Genomic DNA, 17,410 nt, shown 5'->3' on the forward strand with positions numbered 1-17,410 from the left:
AGCCCCAGAAATGCTTAGGATTCAGAGATGCTAGGAACCACAGAAGGCTGGGTGAGGTGTGGGATTGAAAACAAGGAGAATATTGAAAGTCTCTGAACAGACCCTCTTGTCCCCTCCCTGGCCCCATCTAGTGAGGGACCTCCCCACCACCACCACCAAGCCCCATCCCTGCAGATGGCTCTTGATTCTTTGGACAAACTGAAGTTAAAAGACCCTGGGCTTGGGGATACCAGGCACAATGAAGGGTGGGATGAAACAGGGTTATAAGCAAAGGGGTCTGCATCCTAAAACAGTGGGACCCCAACCTCCCCCCCCCTACTTCTAGGACACCAAAGTTAGGACCATACAAGAGAGCAAAGTAGTCTTCTCTGAGGAAACTGAAAGACTCTAGAAAAAGGCCTCCAAAAGATGACATGTGGGAGTCTTTCAGCAAAAGAACAGGCTTCAGCCCAGCAGTTGTAGTGAGGCCCACCCCTTGGCAAACTCCATCTATACACAGAGCTTCCCATCTGCTTATTAATGTCATGGGAACCAATCACCAAGGATCACCAGCCAAGGACCCTTAAGATAGGTATATTTATTTTATGTACATTAAACCTCAGTCCAACTGACATTTAACACACACACACACACACACACGCACACGCGCGCGTGCACCCCGGCAAGCCTTAGGTAGCTAGAGATGATCAGATAGCACACGGCTATTTGAAGAAGACCATCAACCTGTAAGAGTGACCAAAAAAGCGAGCAAACAAAGAGAAAACAAAGGAACTTGGAAGGAACAGAGGTCAGGAGGGAAAAGAAACCTGGGAAATTAAAGATAGTGAGAGTCAAAATAAAGATTTCAGTGGGAAGAATTAGAAAATAAAAGGAGGCAAACTATCCTAGGAAGCAGAATAACAAGATGGAGAAATAGGCAACAGAAAAGATGAGAAAATTGGAGGATCAGTTGAGGAACCCCAACATCCAAAACAGGAGTTCCAGAAATAGAGGAGGAAACAGCAGGAAGGAAGTGATCAAAGCCAAAATACAAGAACATATCCCAGAACTGAAGGAATGAAAATCCCACTGAGTAACCAGCAAAATAAATGATAAAAAGACCCACACCAAGGTATGCCTGTAGAATTCCAGAATACCAGGGATAAAGAGAAGATCCTGAAAGGTTCCAGGAAAAAAAAATATCATGCACAAAGGATCAAAAAAGAGAATGGCATTGGATTTCTCAATAGCAACATTGGAAGCTAGGATACAGTGGAGCAGTGTTCTCAAAATTCTGAGCGAACATAATTTCCAACCTAGAAGTCTATACTAAGTTGAAGTATCAATCAAGGCGGAGGGCATAAGGAAGACGTTTTCAGACAGATGGGGTCTAAAGATTTTATGTCCCAGTCCTCTTTTCTCAGAGGAGCGCTAGAGAATGTGCTCCAGCAAAATGTGGACACAAACTCAGAAAAAAGGCCAAGGAATCTAGGAAACAGGAAATCCAACGCAGAAGAGAGGCAAAAGGAATCCCAGAGTGAGAGGGAGGGGACAAGATCCTCTTGCACTCTTATGCGGGTCTAGAGAGTGCCCAGCCTGAATTGCAGTCGGGACAATGCAATTGTCCCTCCCTCGAAGGGAAAAAAAAAAGAAAGAAAGAAAATCTGATGGATTACCTGAGGTGTCAAAACACATTGAGAGGAGAAATGCACTCCTGACAGTTTGGGGAGAACCAATCACGAAGAAAACTAAGCAAGCAAAATCATCATCACTGTCACCACCATCAACACCAGGGAAAAGGAAAAGTTGTATGGGAAAGGAAATGTAGTTATAGCATATGCTATGGCGAGCATAAGCAGGGGAGGGGACGGGAAGGACAGAGGGTGAAGCAGGCTCCCTGCTGAGCAGGGAGCCTGATGAGGGACTCGGTCCCAGGACCCTGAGATCATGACCTGAGCCAAAGGCAGATGCTTAACCAACTGAGCCACCCAGGCACCCCACATGGGCTCTTCAGCAATGAGGAGGCAAATACCTGAACAAGCAGTTAAAAGAGTTGAAGAGGGTTTATCTGTGAGAGTGGGGGTTAGGGGTGGGAAGGGGGTAGAGTGGGGAATTTGTGTTTTCTGTTACAACCCTCGCAGTCCTGTGTGACTTGAAAATCTACATACATTTATTACTTTGGCAAAAAAAAAATGTAAAAGGACACACAAGAAAACAAATTTCCCAAGCAGATTAGCAATACGAACATATACTTTAGAAATCTGAAAGTGAACTCAGAAAAATGCTGTTGAAAAGGAGTTTCATTCTGTTAAGATACTTTTACAATATGACTTTTAAAACTGTTTCACATATCACTTTAATACAATTAAAAATAACTTAGGGGCGCCTGGGTGGCTCAGTCGTTAAGCCTTTGCCTTCCTCTCAGGGCTTGATCCTGGCATTGTGGGATAGAGCCCGCATCGGCTCCTCTGGCTCCTCCGCTGGGAGCCTGCTTCTTCCTCTCCCACTCCCCCTGCTTGTGTTCCCTCTCTCACTGGCTGTCTCTCTCTCTGTCAAATAAATAAATAAAATCTTTAAAAAAAATAAAAATAAATAACTTAAAAGACCGAAAGAGGGGCAGGAGTGTTCCAGGTAGTAAATACCAGATGTGCTAGAAAAGTCGATGGGAGGGCAGAGTGAGATGGAGAGCTTTGGAGAGTTTGGGCTGGACAGGCAGGGAAGTCAATGCAAGGAGTTACTGAATACTTGAAGCAGAACTATGTCAGCTGATTTGCATTTTAGAGAAGTTCCTTTAGCAGTGAGAAGGGAGTACTCCAGTGAAGAGACTTGTAGTTAGACAAGGTGATGGCTAGGAGAGAAGGTGCCTGGCTATCCCAGGGCTGGTTCTCAGCTTTTTGAGAGACCTGTGAGATCCCTGGGCCAGGGTGCCCACCTCTTTCTCCTCAGGGCACTGCTGGAAGGAGCCCAGTTCACAGTTGTCCTTCAACCCTCCTTTTTTTTTTTTTTTTAAAGATTTTATTTATTTGATAGAGACAGAGTGAAAAAGAAAGAGCATGAGCAGGGAGTGGAGCAGACTTTCTGCTGAGCAGGGAGCCCGATGCAAGGCTCAATCCCAGGACCCTGGGATCATGACCTGAGCCGAAGGCAGACGCTTAACCGACTGAGCCACCCAGGTGCTCCTCCTTCAAGCGTCCTTTAAAAAAATCTACCTCCATGGGTGTCCAATCTCCTTTCTGTTGGACACCCAAGTTTTTGACATTTTACTCAACTCAAATCCTGACTTGAGGACCAGTCTGTCTCTTTGGGGTAACTTTGCATGTCTCGTTTCTGATGTATTTTATGTTTATTAGTTTAGCTCTCAGAGGACTGTCTTGTTTATCTAATTCCAGGTTCTTGGGGTGAGGCACCTTATTGTTTCCCCAGGTACTGTTTTCAGATGGCTCAGAGGACCGAAACCAGAGGCAGGGAACCAGTCAGGAGGTGATGGTACAAACTCCAATATGGCAACTCAGGGGCATACATTCTTTTCAGTTATTCTGCCCTGTTATCCCAATAAGCCCCTCACAGGTTCAGGAACTTTCAATATTTTGCCATTTATTGTCCCATCTGCCAGATTGCTTCTTGTACCTGGAAGCAGCACCATCAAAATCTTCCATCAGTGGTGCCTGACCGGCTCAGTGGGAAGAGGATGAGACTCTTGATCTCGGGATTGTGAGTTTGAGCCCCACATTGGGGGTAGAGATTACTCAAAATCCTTGGTCAGATTACATAGCCAAGTTTTTGGTTCAGAAAATGTGGTCACTGTACTCAGAGGCTTCAATAAGTTACTGTTTATTGAGGACCACTCCTGAGGATAGGAAGTGGCCCAGCTAAACCTTTTGAGAACCCTGGGGTCCCAAGTGGCCTTTCATTAGGAGAAGGCTGTGGAAGTAGCAGCAGAGATGGGTCTCTTCTCCTGACATGGACTGATAAAAGGAGGCCTGGTACCCTGGGTCTTTGGGTCTCTATGTAGACAGCTGAACCCAGTTGACACAAAAGAGAAACTCTGGCATTCTGAAGGAACGACATATTTTAGGGCCTGAAGATTGTCTGGAACTCAACTAACATAGCGCCATTGTTTATAGGTGAGGAACCAAGGTCCATTGTTTATAGGTGACTTATCCAAGTCTGTGCTGCCTCCCAAAGAATGGTGGCTCGGCTCCGTGGAGTAAGAGGTAGACTGACCATTAGGCAGGGCATTAGCCCCAAAGAGGTATAGGAAAGGGCAGCATTAGTGGTGATTGTTATCTACACATAATTAATAATATACTAAATGTATAAGGGGCTGTAAACCTCTGAGGTGGGATGCACCCCTACATTGAGGGTCACACGATGCCATAGACCCTCAAACTAGTAAGAATCAGTCCACAGTGAGGAGAACTGGTTAATTCATTCTGCATCATGGCTCAGAGCTCTTTTGCTGCCCTTAGCTGCTATCTTGAGGACTGTAACACATCCCATAGAAATGCTCTTGGAGGGGCACCTTGGTGGCTCAGCCGGTTAAGCATCTGCCTTCAACTCAGGTGAGGATCTCAGGGTCCTGGGATGGAGTCCTGAGCCGCCCCCCCACACCAGCCCCGAGCCCTGGAGCCCTGCGTTGGGCTCCCTGCTCAGTGGGGAGTCTGCTTCTCCCTTTCCTTCTGCCCCTCCCCCACCCGCTCCTACTCTCCCTTTCTCAAATAAATAAATAAAATCTTTTAAAAAAGAGAGAGAGAAATGCTTTTGGAGCAGAGGTGCCTATGTGATAACCTCGCAGAACAAAGAGCCCTAGACAGGAAGAGTCTGTCTTGACATTAGGGAAGTAGGATAAGGAAACTCACTTTAACGTTGCGTATGTGCCCAGCACTGAGCCCCTGGTACAGTGGAGAGTGGTGGTAAGAGCACGAGCTTTGGGGTTCATGCCAAGTTCCCCTACTTGTATGATGTGTGGCAAATCATTTCAACCTCTCTGAGTCTCAGTTCCCACATTGCAGGATCAAAGTAGATAATGTAAGGAAAGAGCTTGACACTGTGCCTGGTGCATAGCAGGGGCTCAGTGATTATTCACACGCTGATGGAGATGATTATATAGGTTGCTTATGCTCTAAAGTAGATTGGGGCAAGGTGGCCGGGCCCGCGAGCTCCTGGAAGGTTCATATTCCCAGGTCTGGGTCTGATTAAGTGTGTGCTGGGGGTTGGGGGTGGGGTGGTGAGAAGACAAACCTGCATGGAGCAGAGGGTTAGTGTTAGGGAGAGTGGCTGAGGGGCTTGACCTCAATTCTGTCGACAGCTGGGGAGTCATTGAAGTCAGACCCTCCGACCTGGCACCTGTGAATAATTGGGCCGGGCCTCAGGAGCAATCTTGCTGCTGCAGAGTGAGATGGAAAGTTTTAATAAATGTAAAAAGGTGCTCTGTGGCCCTGGTCCTCTGTCCTTTAGGGGGCTGTGAAGGCTAAAGGTTAGTGCCACTGTGCTTGGCTGAACATGCACCACGTGCCACGCAGACACTGTGCTAGGCGGAGCCTCACAGCCACCTGTTGAGAGGAGGAATTCTCTCCCCCACCCATTTTCCAAGTCAAAAAGCTCAGGCTGGGCATAGGGGAATGCTTTCCCCAGGATTATGTGGCTAATAAGTAGCAGAACTGGGTGCCTGGGTGGCTCAGATGGTTAGGTGTCTGCCTTGGGCTCAGGTCATGATCTCTGGGTCCTGGGATCGAGGCCCACCTCCTCTGGCTCCAGGTTCAGTGGGGAGTCTGCTTCTCCCTCTCCCTCTCCTCCTGCTCATGTGCTCTCTCTCTCTCTCTCTCTCTCTCTCTCTCTCTCAATTTCTCTGTCTCTCTATATTTCTCTGTCTCAAATGAATAAATAAAATCTTCAAAAAAAACTGGGAGCCCTGTACTCACACAGTTAGAGCTCCAGCACCCTGATGCTTGTCTGCCCCACCTTGCCCGTGAGGGCTCCATTCACTCTTCTAACAAATACTCCCTCCTGAGGTCCACCTCCTCTCCCTGTGCATCCCTCTCTCATTTTGCACCCAGCATAGATGATGTTCCTCTCACTGAGGTTGAGTCTTGGTTCTCTCACCTGAGGACAGAGCCTGTGATGTGTTATCTCTGTCTTCTCTGCCTGGGAAGAGGCTGGGCGGGGAGTGGGGAGGAGTGTGAGGGAGGAGGAAGGAGACAAAGGGGATGAGAAAGGCTGCTTCCCACACTTTCCCACTTCTTCCAAGTTCCCTGGTCCTTCTTCCTCCCCTTCCCCACCCCCAAGGCACCAGGTCCACTGTCCCAATCCTCCCCCCAACTCACTACACACCCCCCTCTAAGGAGGGGCAGCCAGAGGGGTGTGGTTCAGATTCCGCTCATTCTTCAGTTCCTTCAAAGCTGTCCTCCACTCCATTCTCTTCTCTCGCCCTTCCTTCACCTCTGAGGGGGCCTCACAATGAAGAAGGCAGACCAATGTAGTAGAAAGGAGCCCAGCAGCTGACTCACTTACCCCTCAGCCTCTTTCTCTTCATCTAGAAAATAAGCAGGTTGGACCAGGCAATTGGCAAAGCTTTTTCTATGTTGTTAATAATACCTGGCATTTGTCTGCTGGGTTCCAAAGGGCTTAATCATCCCAACAGCCCTGCCAGGATTGGCCTTGTGTTCCAAATGGGGAGACTGAGGCTCAGGTCTTGAGAAGGGAAGTGGCTTGCCTGGGTCACAGGGCTGGTACGTAGCAGAACCAATATCCAAGGTTAGGTCTCTCTGTGTTTAAAGCTTGAGCTGTGCCCTGGCCCACAGCTGCAGGCTGCCTCTCAGCCACTTGCATTTGGGCCTCACTTCTCCCTCTGACCCACCAGGCCCCACATGGTTGGTTCCTGGCACCTCTCTGACCTCACCACCTACCACTCCTCCCCTTGCTCGGTCCACCCCAGCCACACTGTCTCCCTCCCTGTCCCAACAACCCAGCCAGGCCCTTCACCATCTCCCAGCCTTCGCACTGGCTCTTCTCTGCATGAAATACCCTACCCCTCACATTTGTGACATGTGTTGGGCCGCAAGGCCATTGCATAGGGCCTGGGAGAAGAAGCATACGGAGCATATTGCTGATCGTTGGGTTTTTTTTTTTTTTTCTGTTTCCCTTTCAGATCTGATGGTGAGAATTCCAGGACAGTCAGGTCAGTACCCCCTTTCTCTAGTAGCAGTTGGGAGATGGGACAGGGACTGGGGTTGGGCCCTCTGGTTGGTTACTAAGGGATCCATGGGCAGGGGCGGGGGTCAAGCCCAGGGGTTTTGTCCTGTTGGTATTAGGAGTGGGTATGGAGCAGAGTGGGAGGACTGGGGTGAGTGCGGCAGGTGCGGGAAGGGGGTTGAAAACTGTTCCTCAGTCTTTCTGACCCTAGCTCCTCTGGGCTGGGCTAAACCCCAGAGGGACTCATGGCTGCTGCCCAGACGGGAAAGCCAACCTGCAGAGAGGCCGGCTCTGGACCTGGGACCTTCTCCACCTTCTATGAGAGAAGTGGGGCTTCCCTGGTCCAGTGTTGGTGCTCCACCCCGAACTGCGCTGGCCCTGAGTAGTGGCATAAGGGTGGACTTTCGATGTGACACATTCTACACATTAGAAACATGCATTATGGTGAAAAGGGCACATTTTGTATTTACATGCTTGCTTAAAAAGGGTTTACAAGCTTCAGTAAGTTGTCACGGTGTGATCAGTCTGCCACTTGGGGAGGTGAGAGTAAAACTGGGATAAAGACAAGGGCTATTTGTACATTTCCCGGGCCTTAACCCATCAGAGGCTTGGCAAAGACACAAGTATCAAGGCTAGGGTCTATATGGGAATGATGGGGGACTCAGGCTGGGGCCCATTCAGTCTTAGCATTGAGGCCAGGGGCGATGTGGTTGGCCTCTGAGATGAGGGGGGCCCAGGTAACCGAAGCATGGGATGGATACACTGAGTCCCAGCCAGGGCTACACAGTGCCTAACTAGCACACACAGTGCCTTCATGAAGGGTGGAATCCACTGAGTGGCTCGGTGGGAGGAATGTTTCCTTTCTACAGGGCTACTGCAGCCTCTCACTGGGGTTCCCGGCTCAGGGAGCAGAGCTCAGTTTGCATGTCAGCCCCCATTTGTGGCCTCTTGGCTGTGAACCCTTGCACAGGGCACAGCTTGCCTGACCATATACAGCAGCCCAGGTCCTGCCATTCAGGTAGCAGATGTGGGAGGGGGGCTGAGGATTGCAGCATACAGCCGAGAGTGCAGTGCGTCATGAGACACACGGCGTCCTGGCGTCCCAGGCAGGGGCCGTGGGACAAGCACGCTGATGCTTAGGGCCAAGGTAGGGGCTGTGGCAAGCGGGAAGGCAGGAGACTGTGATGGAGGCAGTCAGGCCCAGCGTCCAGGCAAAGAGTACACGACAAGATGCAATTAGTCCCAGCAGGCAGCCAAGGAGTACGGCTCGGGCACAGCCTGTCCTAGCGTTTAAGAAGGCACTAGTTTAGCAAAGGACACGGATCCCGCTGTCCCACTGCGGGTTTGGAGAAAAGCAACCGAGCATGGCTCTGAGCACTGATAGCTCTGCTACTCGTCAAGGAACCTGATCAAAGGCATCTCTAGCTCCCAGCTCTCCCCAGCAGGGAAGTTCCTGGGACCCATAGCTCCCGGTGTTTACTAATGATCATAATCATAAGTCATGATGACATGCATTGGGACTTTACAACTTAACAAAAGTTGTCAGGGACTTTCTTTTGTTTGATCCCCCCAGTGACACTGTAGGTGGAACCTGGGCTGGCCTTATCACTGTTTTACAGTTGAAGAAACTGAAGCTTGGGCTGGTTATGGGTTTTGCCTACAGCCACGCAACAAATAGATGGCTGGGCCGGGATTCAAACCCAGGTCTGCCTGGCACCAAGCCCAGAGCCCTGCCCACGCTGCCACTGCGGGAGCTCTTGACAGCCTTGCAGATAATAATAATCCTCCTCATCATCATCCTAATATTAGTAATAATAGTGGTTATCATTTGCTTCTCACATATTAAGAACTCTGAACATGATCTTATTTAATGCTCCCAACAGCCCTGTTAGACATGGATTGGGATCCCTGATTTACAGATGAGGAAAATGAGGTGCCCCAGAGGGTCAGCGCCTTGCCCGAGAAAAGAAGAGCAAGAGGTCAGGGTGGCACCACTCTGACTCATACATACCCTGTGCTGTCTGGTTCCAAAGCCAGCATTTGGTTTACTAAGACGTGCTGCGCGACATCCGTCTTGGGCCCATAGTCCAGGAGGCTACGGGGGCCTTGAGGACTCAGCAGTTGAGAAGCAAGGGTCACACTTGGGCTGTGGAAGGGTCCTAAAACATAGCACCTGTGGGGCAAGATCAGGCAAACGTGGTGGGAAGACCCTGGAACTTGGAACCAGGGCTGGGGGGGGACCGTGTGAGGACGCTCCCAGGACCCCACATAGATGTTGTGCTCACTTCAGTTAGGGATCAGGGAGAGCTTCCTGGAGAAGGCAGACTCTGACCCCAGCTGTGGAGGACTGACATGCAGACTCTGCGTGGCCGTGGGGGTGGTTCACATCGCTGGAAGTGGAACCAGCTTGCTTCCGAAGTGAGGGCAGGATCAGAGCAGGCGCAGGGGATTGGGCTGAAACAGATCTGGGCAGGAAAAGAGCTAATGTTAAAGTTCAGAACACGGACTGGGCCTGGGTCAGATACCTTCTGTCATCAGTGGGACCAGGGAAGGCTGGAGGAGAGAGACTGGGCTCTGCAGGGTAGCAAGGGGAGTGACTGGATCCGGACAGAGGGGCTCCATTTATAGCTAGGTCACTTTCTAGTTATGTGACTTTGGACAAGTCTGTTCATCCCTTGGAGCCCCAGTGTCCTCATCTAATAAACATCGTGTGTCTGTGTCTGTAAAAGGGAAAGGTTTAGGTGGGCAGAAGAAACGCCAAGGATTGGGGCTAGGCCTTGGCTATTGTGCAACAGAGCAGCAAGGAGGGAGCAGGGTCGGTAGATTGAAAACCACCGAGGCCTGAGGGCTTCTAAGTATGAGGTGCCAGAGGAAGTGGGGAGTCTAATGAGAGCTGCACAGCTGGTGTTGCGTGAGGGCTGTGGGCAGAGGAAGGTGCCCGGACTTCCTGTGGATTTGTGAGAAGTTGTCAAGGCTACAGGCACTTGAAACCAAGGTCCGCAGAGGGCGATGGCTGAAGTTCACAAAGCTAGCTCTCAGGGAGCCTGCTTCCTAGCTGTGCGCTCTCTGCAAAGTCACTGAACTTCTCTGATCCTTGGCTTCTTCACCTGTGAAATGGGGACAACAATTCTGACTTCTCTGGGTTAGATGAGAGAAATGGAAATAAAACAGTGTTCAGCATATGATAGTGCTCAATACAGTGTCGTGCCCTCTGCCCTCGTCTACCCCAATCCATTGTCTTTTACTGGAGAGTCAAGCTTGAGGAATGTGGAGATGTGCCCCCAGAGGTAGGAGGGGCCGTACCTCTGCCACCAGAAGGTGAGGGAGCCCGGGGTTTAGAGGCACCGCCGTGGTAGGGAGGGTCAGGCTGAAACGAGGGGGCCTTGGGGACCAGGCTGGGGTTGCCAGGCACGCAAGGATGAGAGCCGAGGAGGTGGCCTGTTGCTAGGGAAGGAGGGAGGAGGTGGGGGAGCCACTGACACCCGCAGAGCCAGGGATGTCCCCATGGCAACGGGAGCCGCTGCATTGGGGAGGAGAAGTGGGAGGAGGAGCCACTGCTGGCTCAGTTCCCAGAGGAGGCCTCCCACTCCGGGCCTCAGTGCCCCCATCTGTCTGACCGAGTTTGGATTAGATCATCTCTAAGATTCTTCCTTGTTTTGACCTCCTGGCAGTCTGGGGTGGCTGAGACCTCACGGACCTCCCGAGGCTCCCCCAGCCATATGTCTCAGACGCCACCAGTCCCGGGAGGCAACCCAGCTGTGTCCAGGTCTTCCCTCCCAAGCCGCCTCCTGTTTGGTGGCATAGCCTGGTGGCCCGCCCTGCCCAGCTCTCTGTTCCCATCACGTCCTGTGCCTGGAACCCTGTCACTTAGTGTCTGCTGAATCCTTTCTGGCTCTGGGGGCCCAACTCCAGTCCTGCTCACTCTGGGAAGCCTTCCCTGGCTGCCCTGATCCACCCTGCCTGCTTCCTCCCTCCTGGGATGCTCTGGCCCCAAAGGTCTGAGCTTCTCCTTGCTGCCCTGAGTATTCACTGCTCCATTTACCGGGCAGCTTCTAAGGGCTGGGCTCCACACGGGATGCTTGACAGGCTCAAATCTTTACAGTAAATCTCTGGTGTCACATCACGAATCCCCATTTTTCGGATGAGGCAGTGCTCTGTGAGCTTTTGCGACTTTGAGGTTCCCCGGGGACTGCGTGGTGGAACCAGGCTTGGAACTTGGTTCTGTGTAATTGCTGCTACCCCGGGCCTGAGGTGGGGTGTTAGCAGCGGCAGCATTTAGTGAACATTAGCTAAAGCTGTTACGTGCCAGGCACCCTGCTGGCCACTTTACCTATACTCTCTCATTTAATCTCCATAATAATGCTATCAGGTGTATATTCTCGTCATTTTATCAGTGAGGAGACTAATCTTCGCTGAAATCATTTATCCCGCAGGAGAACTAGGATAGGAATTCAGACCATCAGAGTTGGAGTCACCACACTGTACAGGAGTCAACCCAATGGAATTCCAGAAGCACATAGAGCATTGCCTGTGTACTAGACCTGTGGTGGATGGTCTTTTGGGGGTTGGGAGGGACAAAAGTGGGGTAGAGACACAAGAGAGCTGGCTCTGGCAAGCCCATATGGGAGGGTGCTGAAAAGGAGAAGCCAGTTGTAAGGACAAGAGTCTGGAGTGGGTAGAGCTGGGATGTCAGTGGGATAGAGGAGAATGGGGGGAAGTTGGGTAATTTTCCCAAAGGAGTTGCCATTCCAGGAAGCTCATGAGGAACAAGAAGGGGTAAGAGGGTCTTCCCTCCCTTTCCTGTTTGTGTTCCCCTGCCTCTGCCTGGCCCAGCCCCAGGAAGTGGGTGACCCCTAAGCTGGCTGCGTGCCTGGTTGGCACCAAAATAAACTTGCCTTCTCTCTCTTCCCCTCCCCTTGCCTCTGTCCCCTCTGTCCTGGCTTTAATTAGCAGCCCTGGGGATGAGTCACTTGGCAGCTGGGGAGGGAGGCTTCACAGAGCCCAGTCAAGCCTCGACTCCTGCCCCGAGCCTCGCGGGCAGTGCCACTGTGTTCATGCGTGTCGGTGCACTCCGGTGTGCCACCCGGTTCCGTGTCCATGTGGGTGCGGAGAGCACAGGGGCACTGGCACGTGTCCTTGTGCGTCTGGGTGTCTGCGCAAAAGCATATCTAGTCATCGCTGCCCTTGTTTCTGCATGCCACTGAATGTCATCGTGTGTGTGTGTGTGTGGCTATAGCGTGTGTCTGTGGTAGCAAGTGTCAGGAAATGAGGGAGCATTTGAGTGAGCAAACACAAACACTTTATAATTGCCTTCCCCGCTCCCTGCATAATGTTCCCTATGCGGTCTTGCTTATGCAAGCCCTGCACTTATATCCCCAATTTTCCCTTGTCTTAGTCTGGGTACATTTTGTTGCAGGGAACAGAAACCCACTCAAACTCGCTCCAGAATAAAGAGTGGGGGGGGGACTATTGTGAGGCTCCATCTCACAGAATCTGAGAAATGAAGTATATATAGCCAGGCCTCACACCAACTGGAAGCAAGACCAAGAAGTCAAGGACCAAGATTTCTCTCCCTCTCTCTCTCTGCATCTCCCAGGCCCATGTCTCGTTCTCTCTGTAGCTCATGGCTTGCTTGATCCCTGTCATCTCTTAGTCACTGACTTGTCTCTCTGGACTAGCCTCCTCTGCTTTCACACGACTTGCTGTGGCTGGCAGCTCACAAGCTATGTGACCTTCTGGCTTAAGGGTCCATTCCATATGACTGCGGTGTTTCTGTCCAGCCTGTGGTAACACAAAACAACAAGGAGCTGTGGGGGGGAGTCAGTTCTGTTAGAAGTGGGTGAGGGGAGACAGGTCAAATACTTCCACAGTGAGCAGTTTTTCTGGGTGCGTAAGTGAGGTCAGTGCCTGGGGTGGGACAGTCTGCTCAGAGCCCACGGTGCTAAGATTGCCCATCCATCAAGACTTCCGTTCCTACTCTAATGCAAGTTGACCTTTTCTCACTGTGCTTTCAATTTCCGTGTTCTTTTCTTAAAACACCCCATTTTATCGAAATAATTCCCCCCTTTAAATGCCAGAACAGCTTTTAAGTGCACAGTGAATATTACCGTTGCTATCAGTGTGTGGTGATTTTCATAACCTCGGAACAACTGGCGTCAGTGCTCATCAGGGTACCAGCTGCTACTGAGTTCTTGGTTGCTTTGGGAATTTTCACATTTTATTAGTGCAGTGACTGAATTTATAGTTATCTGCAGTATATAATTACAAGCACACATTATCAATATTATCAGCTTGACGCTTGAGCTTACTTTTCCATTAATACAAACCCCTGCAGTTTTATATTAATTACAGAGAGAATTAATGACCTCTTAGACAAGTTTTCACCTATGAGTAAAGAGTTTGGAACCAGCTGTGCCCATTATGTCTGCTCTCCAGACGCAGGGCCAATGCCCACGGCCTTGGCCTCACATCCTCTGGCTGAGACTTGGAGGCTGCCCACCGCCTCCCCAGGGCCTCCTGTTTCTGGCCTGGCACATAGAAGGTGCTGTTGTTATTTTTAATAAGAATGATAGTTTTCTCATGATCGTTAAAGCCATCTTCCACGTGTAAATGGTAAATGTGAGTGGGAGACACCATCCCAGGTTCCGGGCAGGGTCTCCTTCAACTTCTCTCCCCTCCCCTCCTTTTTTTTTAACTCTTCCAAATATTAATAATTGCTTTGATCCACAAAATGTCTGCTGCATATTAGGTACTGCCAGGGAGCATTTGGCACACATTCTCTTTAAGCCTCTCGGCCACCCTGCCAAGTAGAGGTGATTATGTGTACTTTACCGCTGTGGGGAAACTGAAGCCTGTGGAGGTAAAGGGACTTGCCAGAGTCATCCATCCACCCACCCTCCCACCCACCTGTCCACCCATCCATCCATCCATTCATCCATCTATCCATTCATTCCCTCAAGGATGATTTATTGAGCACCTCCAATGTGCCAGGCACTGCGCTAAATTAGAAGCAGTTGATACAACGATGAATAAGAGTCCTGCTCTGAGGAGACTCACTGTCCAGTAGGGAAACAGACAAGAAAACAGACAATTACCGGGGAAGTGCAGGGCGGGAACCTCTCAGAAGTGTACCCAACCCAGCCTGAGGGTCAGGGAGGCTTCTCTAAGCTGACATCTAAGCTGAGACTGGGAGGACAAGTAGGAATTGGCCAGGTGAGCAGTGAGGGTGGGGCGAGGCGAAGTGGAGAGTCGGGGCAGAGCAGAAAATGTTATGCCAAGACTGTGGGAGGCGTGTTTGGCGCCTGCATTTGTGAAGAACTAAAGCTGTATCTGCAGAGGAATGGGGCTGTCGTGAGAAATGGTCTGGAACGGGAGCAGAAGGTAAATTGGGAAGCTGTAACTGGGACTCTGGTCAATTAGGCCCAGAGCTGAGGAGCTGCAGGCCCCAGGAGCAGAGTTTCTCTGCTTCCCTGCGCACCTGGTCCTGGGGCCGCCTTGGGGCCGCCTGGGCAGCATCAGGCCGTGATTGCAGTGGCTGCAGTGCCCTCTAGTGTCTACCAGCCCATCTTGCAACCTCCGCCGCAGGGTGGATTGTCTACCACACTTACTGACCCGTGTGACTAGGAGCCCTGTGCTGGGTGCTGGGGACACGGGGATAAATAAGCCCCAGCCCCTGTCTCCACAGGGCTCCTGGCCCAGAAGGAGCAACAGCACGTGAACAGGCGATGCTGAGACAAGCGCAAGGTGGGAAGGAAACAGGGGAGAGAGGTCAGGGCGGGTCCCCAGAGGGCACAGCCTCTAAGCTGACTTGTGAAGAACAAAGGGGAGCTAGCGAGGTGGAGAGGGGGCAGTGGGAGTTGGGGGTGGGGAATGGCTTTTTGAGCAGAGGCAAAGAGAAGGCTTGGACAGCCGTGTGGTTGAGAATGTAAGTGCTTCTGTCTCGGTGGAGTACTGGTTGAAGATGGGGGGGAGAAGGCTGAGACTAGTTGGAGGGTGGGGGGTAGCAGCCAGCTCAGAGAAGGTCCCAGGGTGCCTCCCTCTAGCTTATGGTTGAAGCTTAGTGAATGGAATCATATAAGGTGCTTCCCTGCCCTTTGGGGATCATAAACCCGTGTGAGGATCTGATGAAAGCTATTCTCTCCCCCCCAGACATGCTGTTACTCATTAATATTTTCCATACAACTTCAAGGGCTTCAGAGATACTCCCTCTCCCCACAATGGGGGCGCCCACGAACCACAGGCTGCCAAACTGCTCTTAGTATCAATACTGAAACTTTACCGTGGCCTCCGTGGCTCTGCATGATTGGACCCCTGCCTAGATCTCCAGTCTTGCCTCTCTCCCCTTTGTTTTTTTCCGCTCAGCTGTGTTGGCCTCCTCGCAGTTCTTGGAAATACCGCCTCAGGTCTTTTGTCCAAGTTGTTTCCTCAGCCTGGAACACTCTCCCCTGCTACCACCACTTTTTGCCCAGCTTAATTCCATTCATTGGTGAATGTCTGTCTTCTCTGGGATACAAGCTCCATGAGATCAGGCCCAGTGCCTGGTCCACAGGATCTGTTAAATAAGGGAGTGAAGGCCCCTCCAGTGCCCTGTGGCTGGGGTCAAGCTCCTCACCTTTAATTCTTCTTCCTTTCAGCCACGGGGTCATCACACGAGTCTACCCAACATTCTCAGATATGTCTGAATTCCAGGAGTGGCTCAGAGATGTCTTCCTAGAATTCTCCCCTTCCTTGAAACAAATAGGCTTCCCCGTGGGTCTCCCCTGTCTTACGGGGAGAGGGGTCAGACTCTTTCAGGCTCAAGCTGACTCTTCATCATAGATGTACATTCATTTCACTGAATCCTCACAAGAACCCACGAGGTAGAAATTGCCACTTGTCTCTTAGAGATAAGGAAACTGAGCCTCAGAGGGGTTATCCAGCTAGGAAGTGGTAGAGCTGGGACTTGCACTCGCTCTTACCAGGCACCCCAGTGTAGGCTCTTTGCCTCACCACAGAGCGAAAGGAGCTTGCGCTGGGTCACACAACCTCAGCCATAAAGCCGGGACTAGCATTTCTGTCTCTCAGCTCCTACCAGGCCAAGAGGAAGGTCTGGGCCAGGGGTGTGTGGGGACAGGGCACAGCTGCTGCAGGAGTGAGAAGGGCTGCTGAAGGAGAGAGAAAAAAGCAGGGGTTGAGGCTGGAGCCGCGCCTGGAGGACAGGGGATTTAGAGGGTGGTAAGAGGGAGAGGAGGCCACGACCGGCCCACAGATGCCAACTTTGCGGTGGTCCGGAGGGCCTATCTCTCTCAGCGGCTTTGGCTTTCTTGAGAGGAACCAGCTGCCCCGGCAGGGAGGCAGGAAGACAGGAAGGCTGGCCTGTTGCCTGTCAGTTCCTATTCCTTCTAGATCACTGCCCCCCTGGCCCCTCCCAGGGCCGCCTTCTGCTCAGAACAGCCAGGGGCCTAGACTCTGGGGCCATGAAAGGACAGGAGCACTCTGAGCTGGAGCTGTGGGCCTCTTCAGGAAACCCCCCTCCCCAATCCTTCACATGTCCAAATTCTCTCCTTTCTCCGGCTGCACCCATATGGAGGAGAGAGAGAGACAGAGATGATTGTGATAGGTAGGTGGGGAGTCAGGGCATCTGGATTCTAGTCTGACTGGCTGTGTGAACATTAGCAAGACTCTTCCTCTCTCTAGGCCTCAATTTCCCCATCTGTCAAGTCAGGCAGGGCAGTTTCCTTGGGAGAAGAGCCTCTTGATCCAGAACGGCGTTTCTTCTGATTTTTGCTCTTCTCTTCAGGGAGCATTTCTCTTAGCCAGTCCAGGAAACAACACAGGAGAGAATGAGAGCTTATTGCAGCGGTCAGGAATATTGGCCAGGGCCTCATCTTGATTTCCCCAAATGGTTGATTTGAATATTACTTGATCTGGAACATCCGGGCACAACAAGAAAACAGAGTCTCTTTAATTGTGGAGAAGATGAGAATGTTTGTTGAAAAGCTTCTATGGAAAGATTTCTGTATTCACAAGGCAGCAATATGACCGAGGGGACAGACTCCACATCTGGGGAATGGCCAAACCAGGTCTTGATCTTGAGGTTCTGCCACTTAGTAGCTGTAGTACCTGTGCCCAATTACCTAACATCTCTGGTTCAGTTTTTTCCTCAGGAGAGTGGGGCTAGTGACACATACTTAAGAGGGTGCTTGGGGAGATTCCAGCAAAGATGTATATAGGGAGCCTAGCCTGGGTTTGGCCCAGAGGA

General features: G+C 51.2%; 1 protein-coding gene across 1 annotated transcript in view; it reads left to right on the top strand.

Annotated features, from left to right (window-relative positions):
* IQSEC2 (IQ motif and Sec7 domain ArfGEF 2) overlaps positions 1-17,410 on the top strand; it is a 76,923-nt gene that overhangs the window by 17,661 nt on the left and 41,852 nt on the right. The window contains 1 exon segment of the mRNA XM_087859627.1: positions 7,127-7,156. Within this exon segment, the coding sequence (XP_087715753.1) occupies positions 7,127-7,156 (30 nt within the window).

This window comes from Ursus americanus, chromosome X (genome assembly GCF_024610735.1).
Source record: "Ursus americanus isolate L20-20 chromosome X, mUrsAme1.1.p, whole genome shotgun sequence".
NCBI classification, from domain to species: Eukaryota; Metazoa; Chordata; class Mammalia; order Carnivora; family Ursidae; genus Ursus; species Ursus americanus.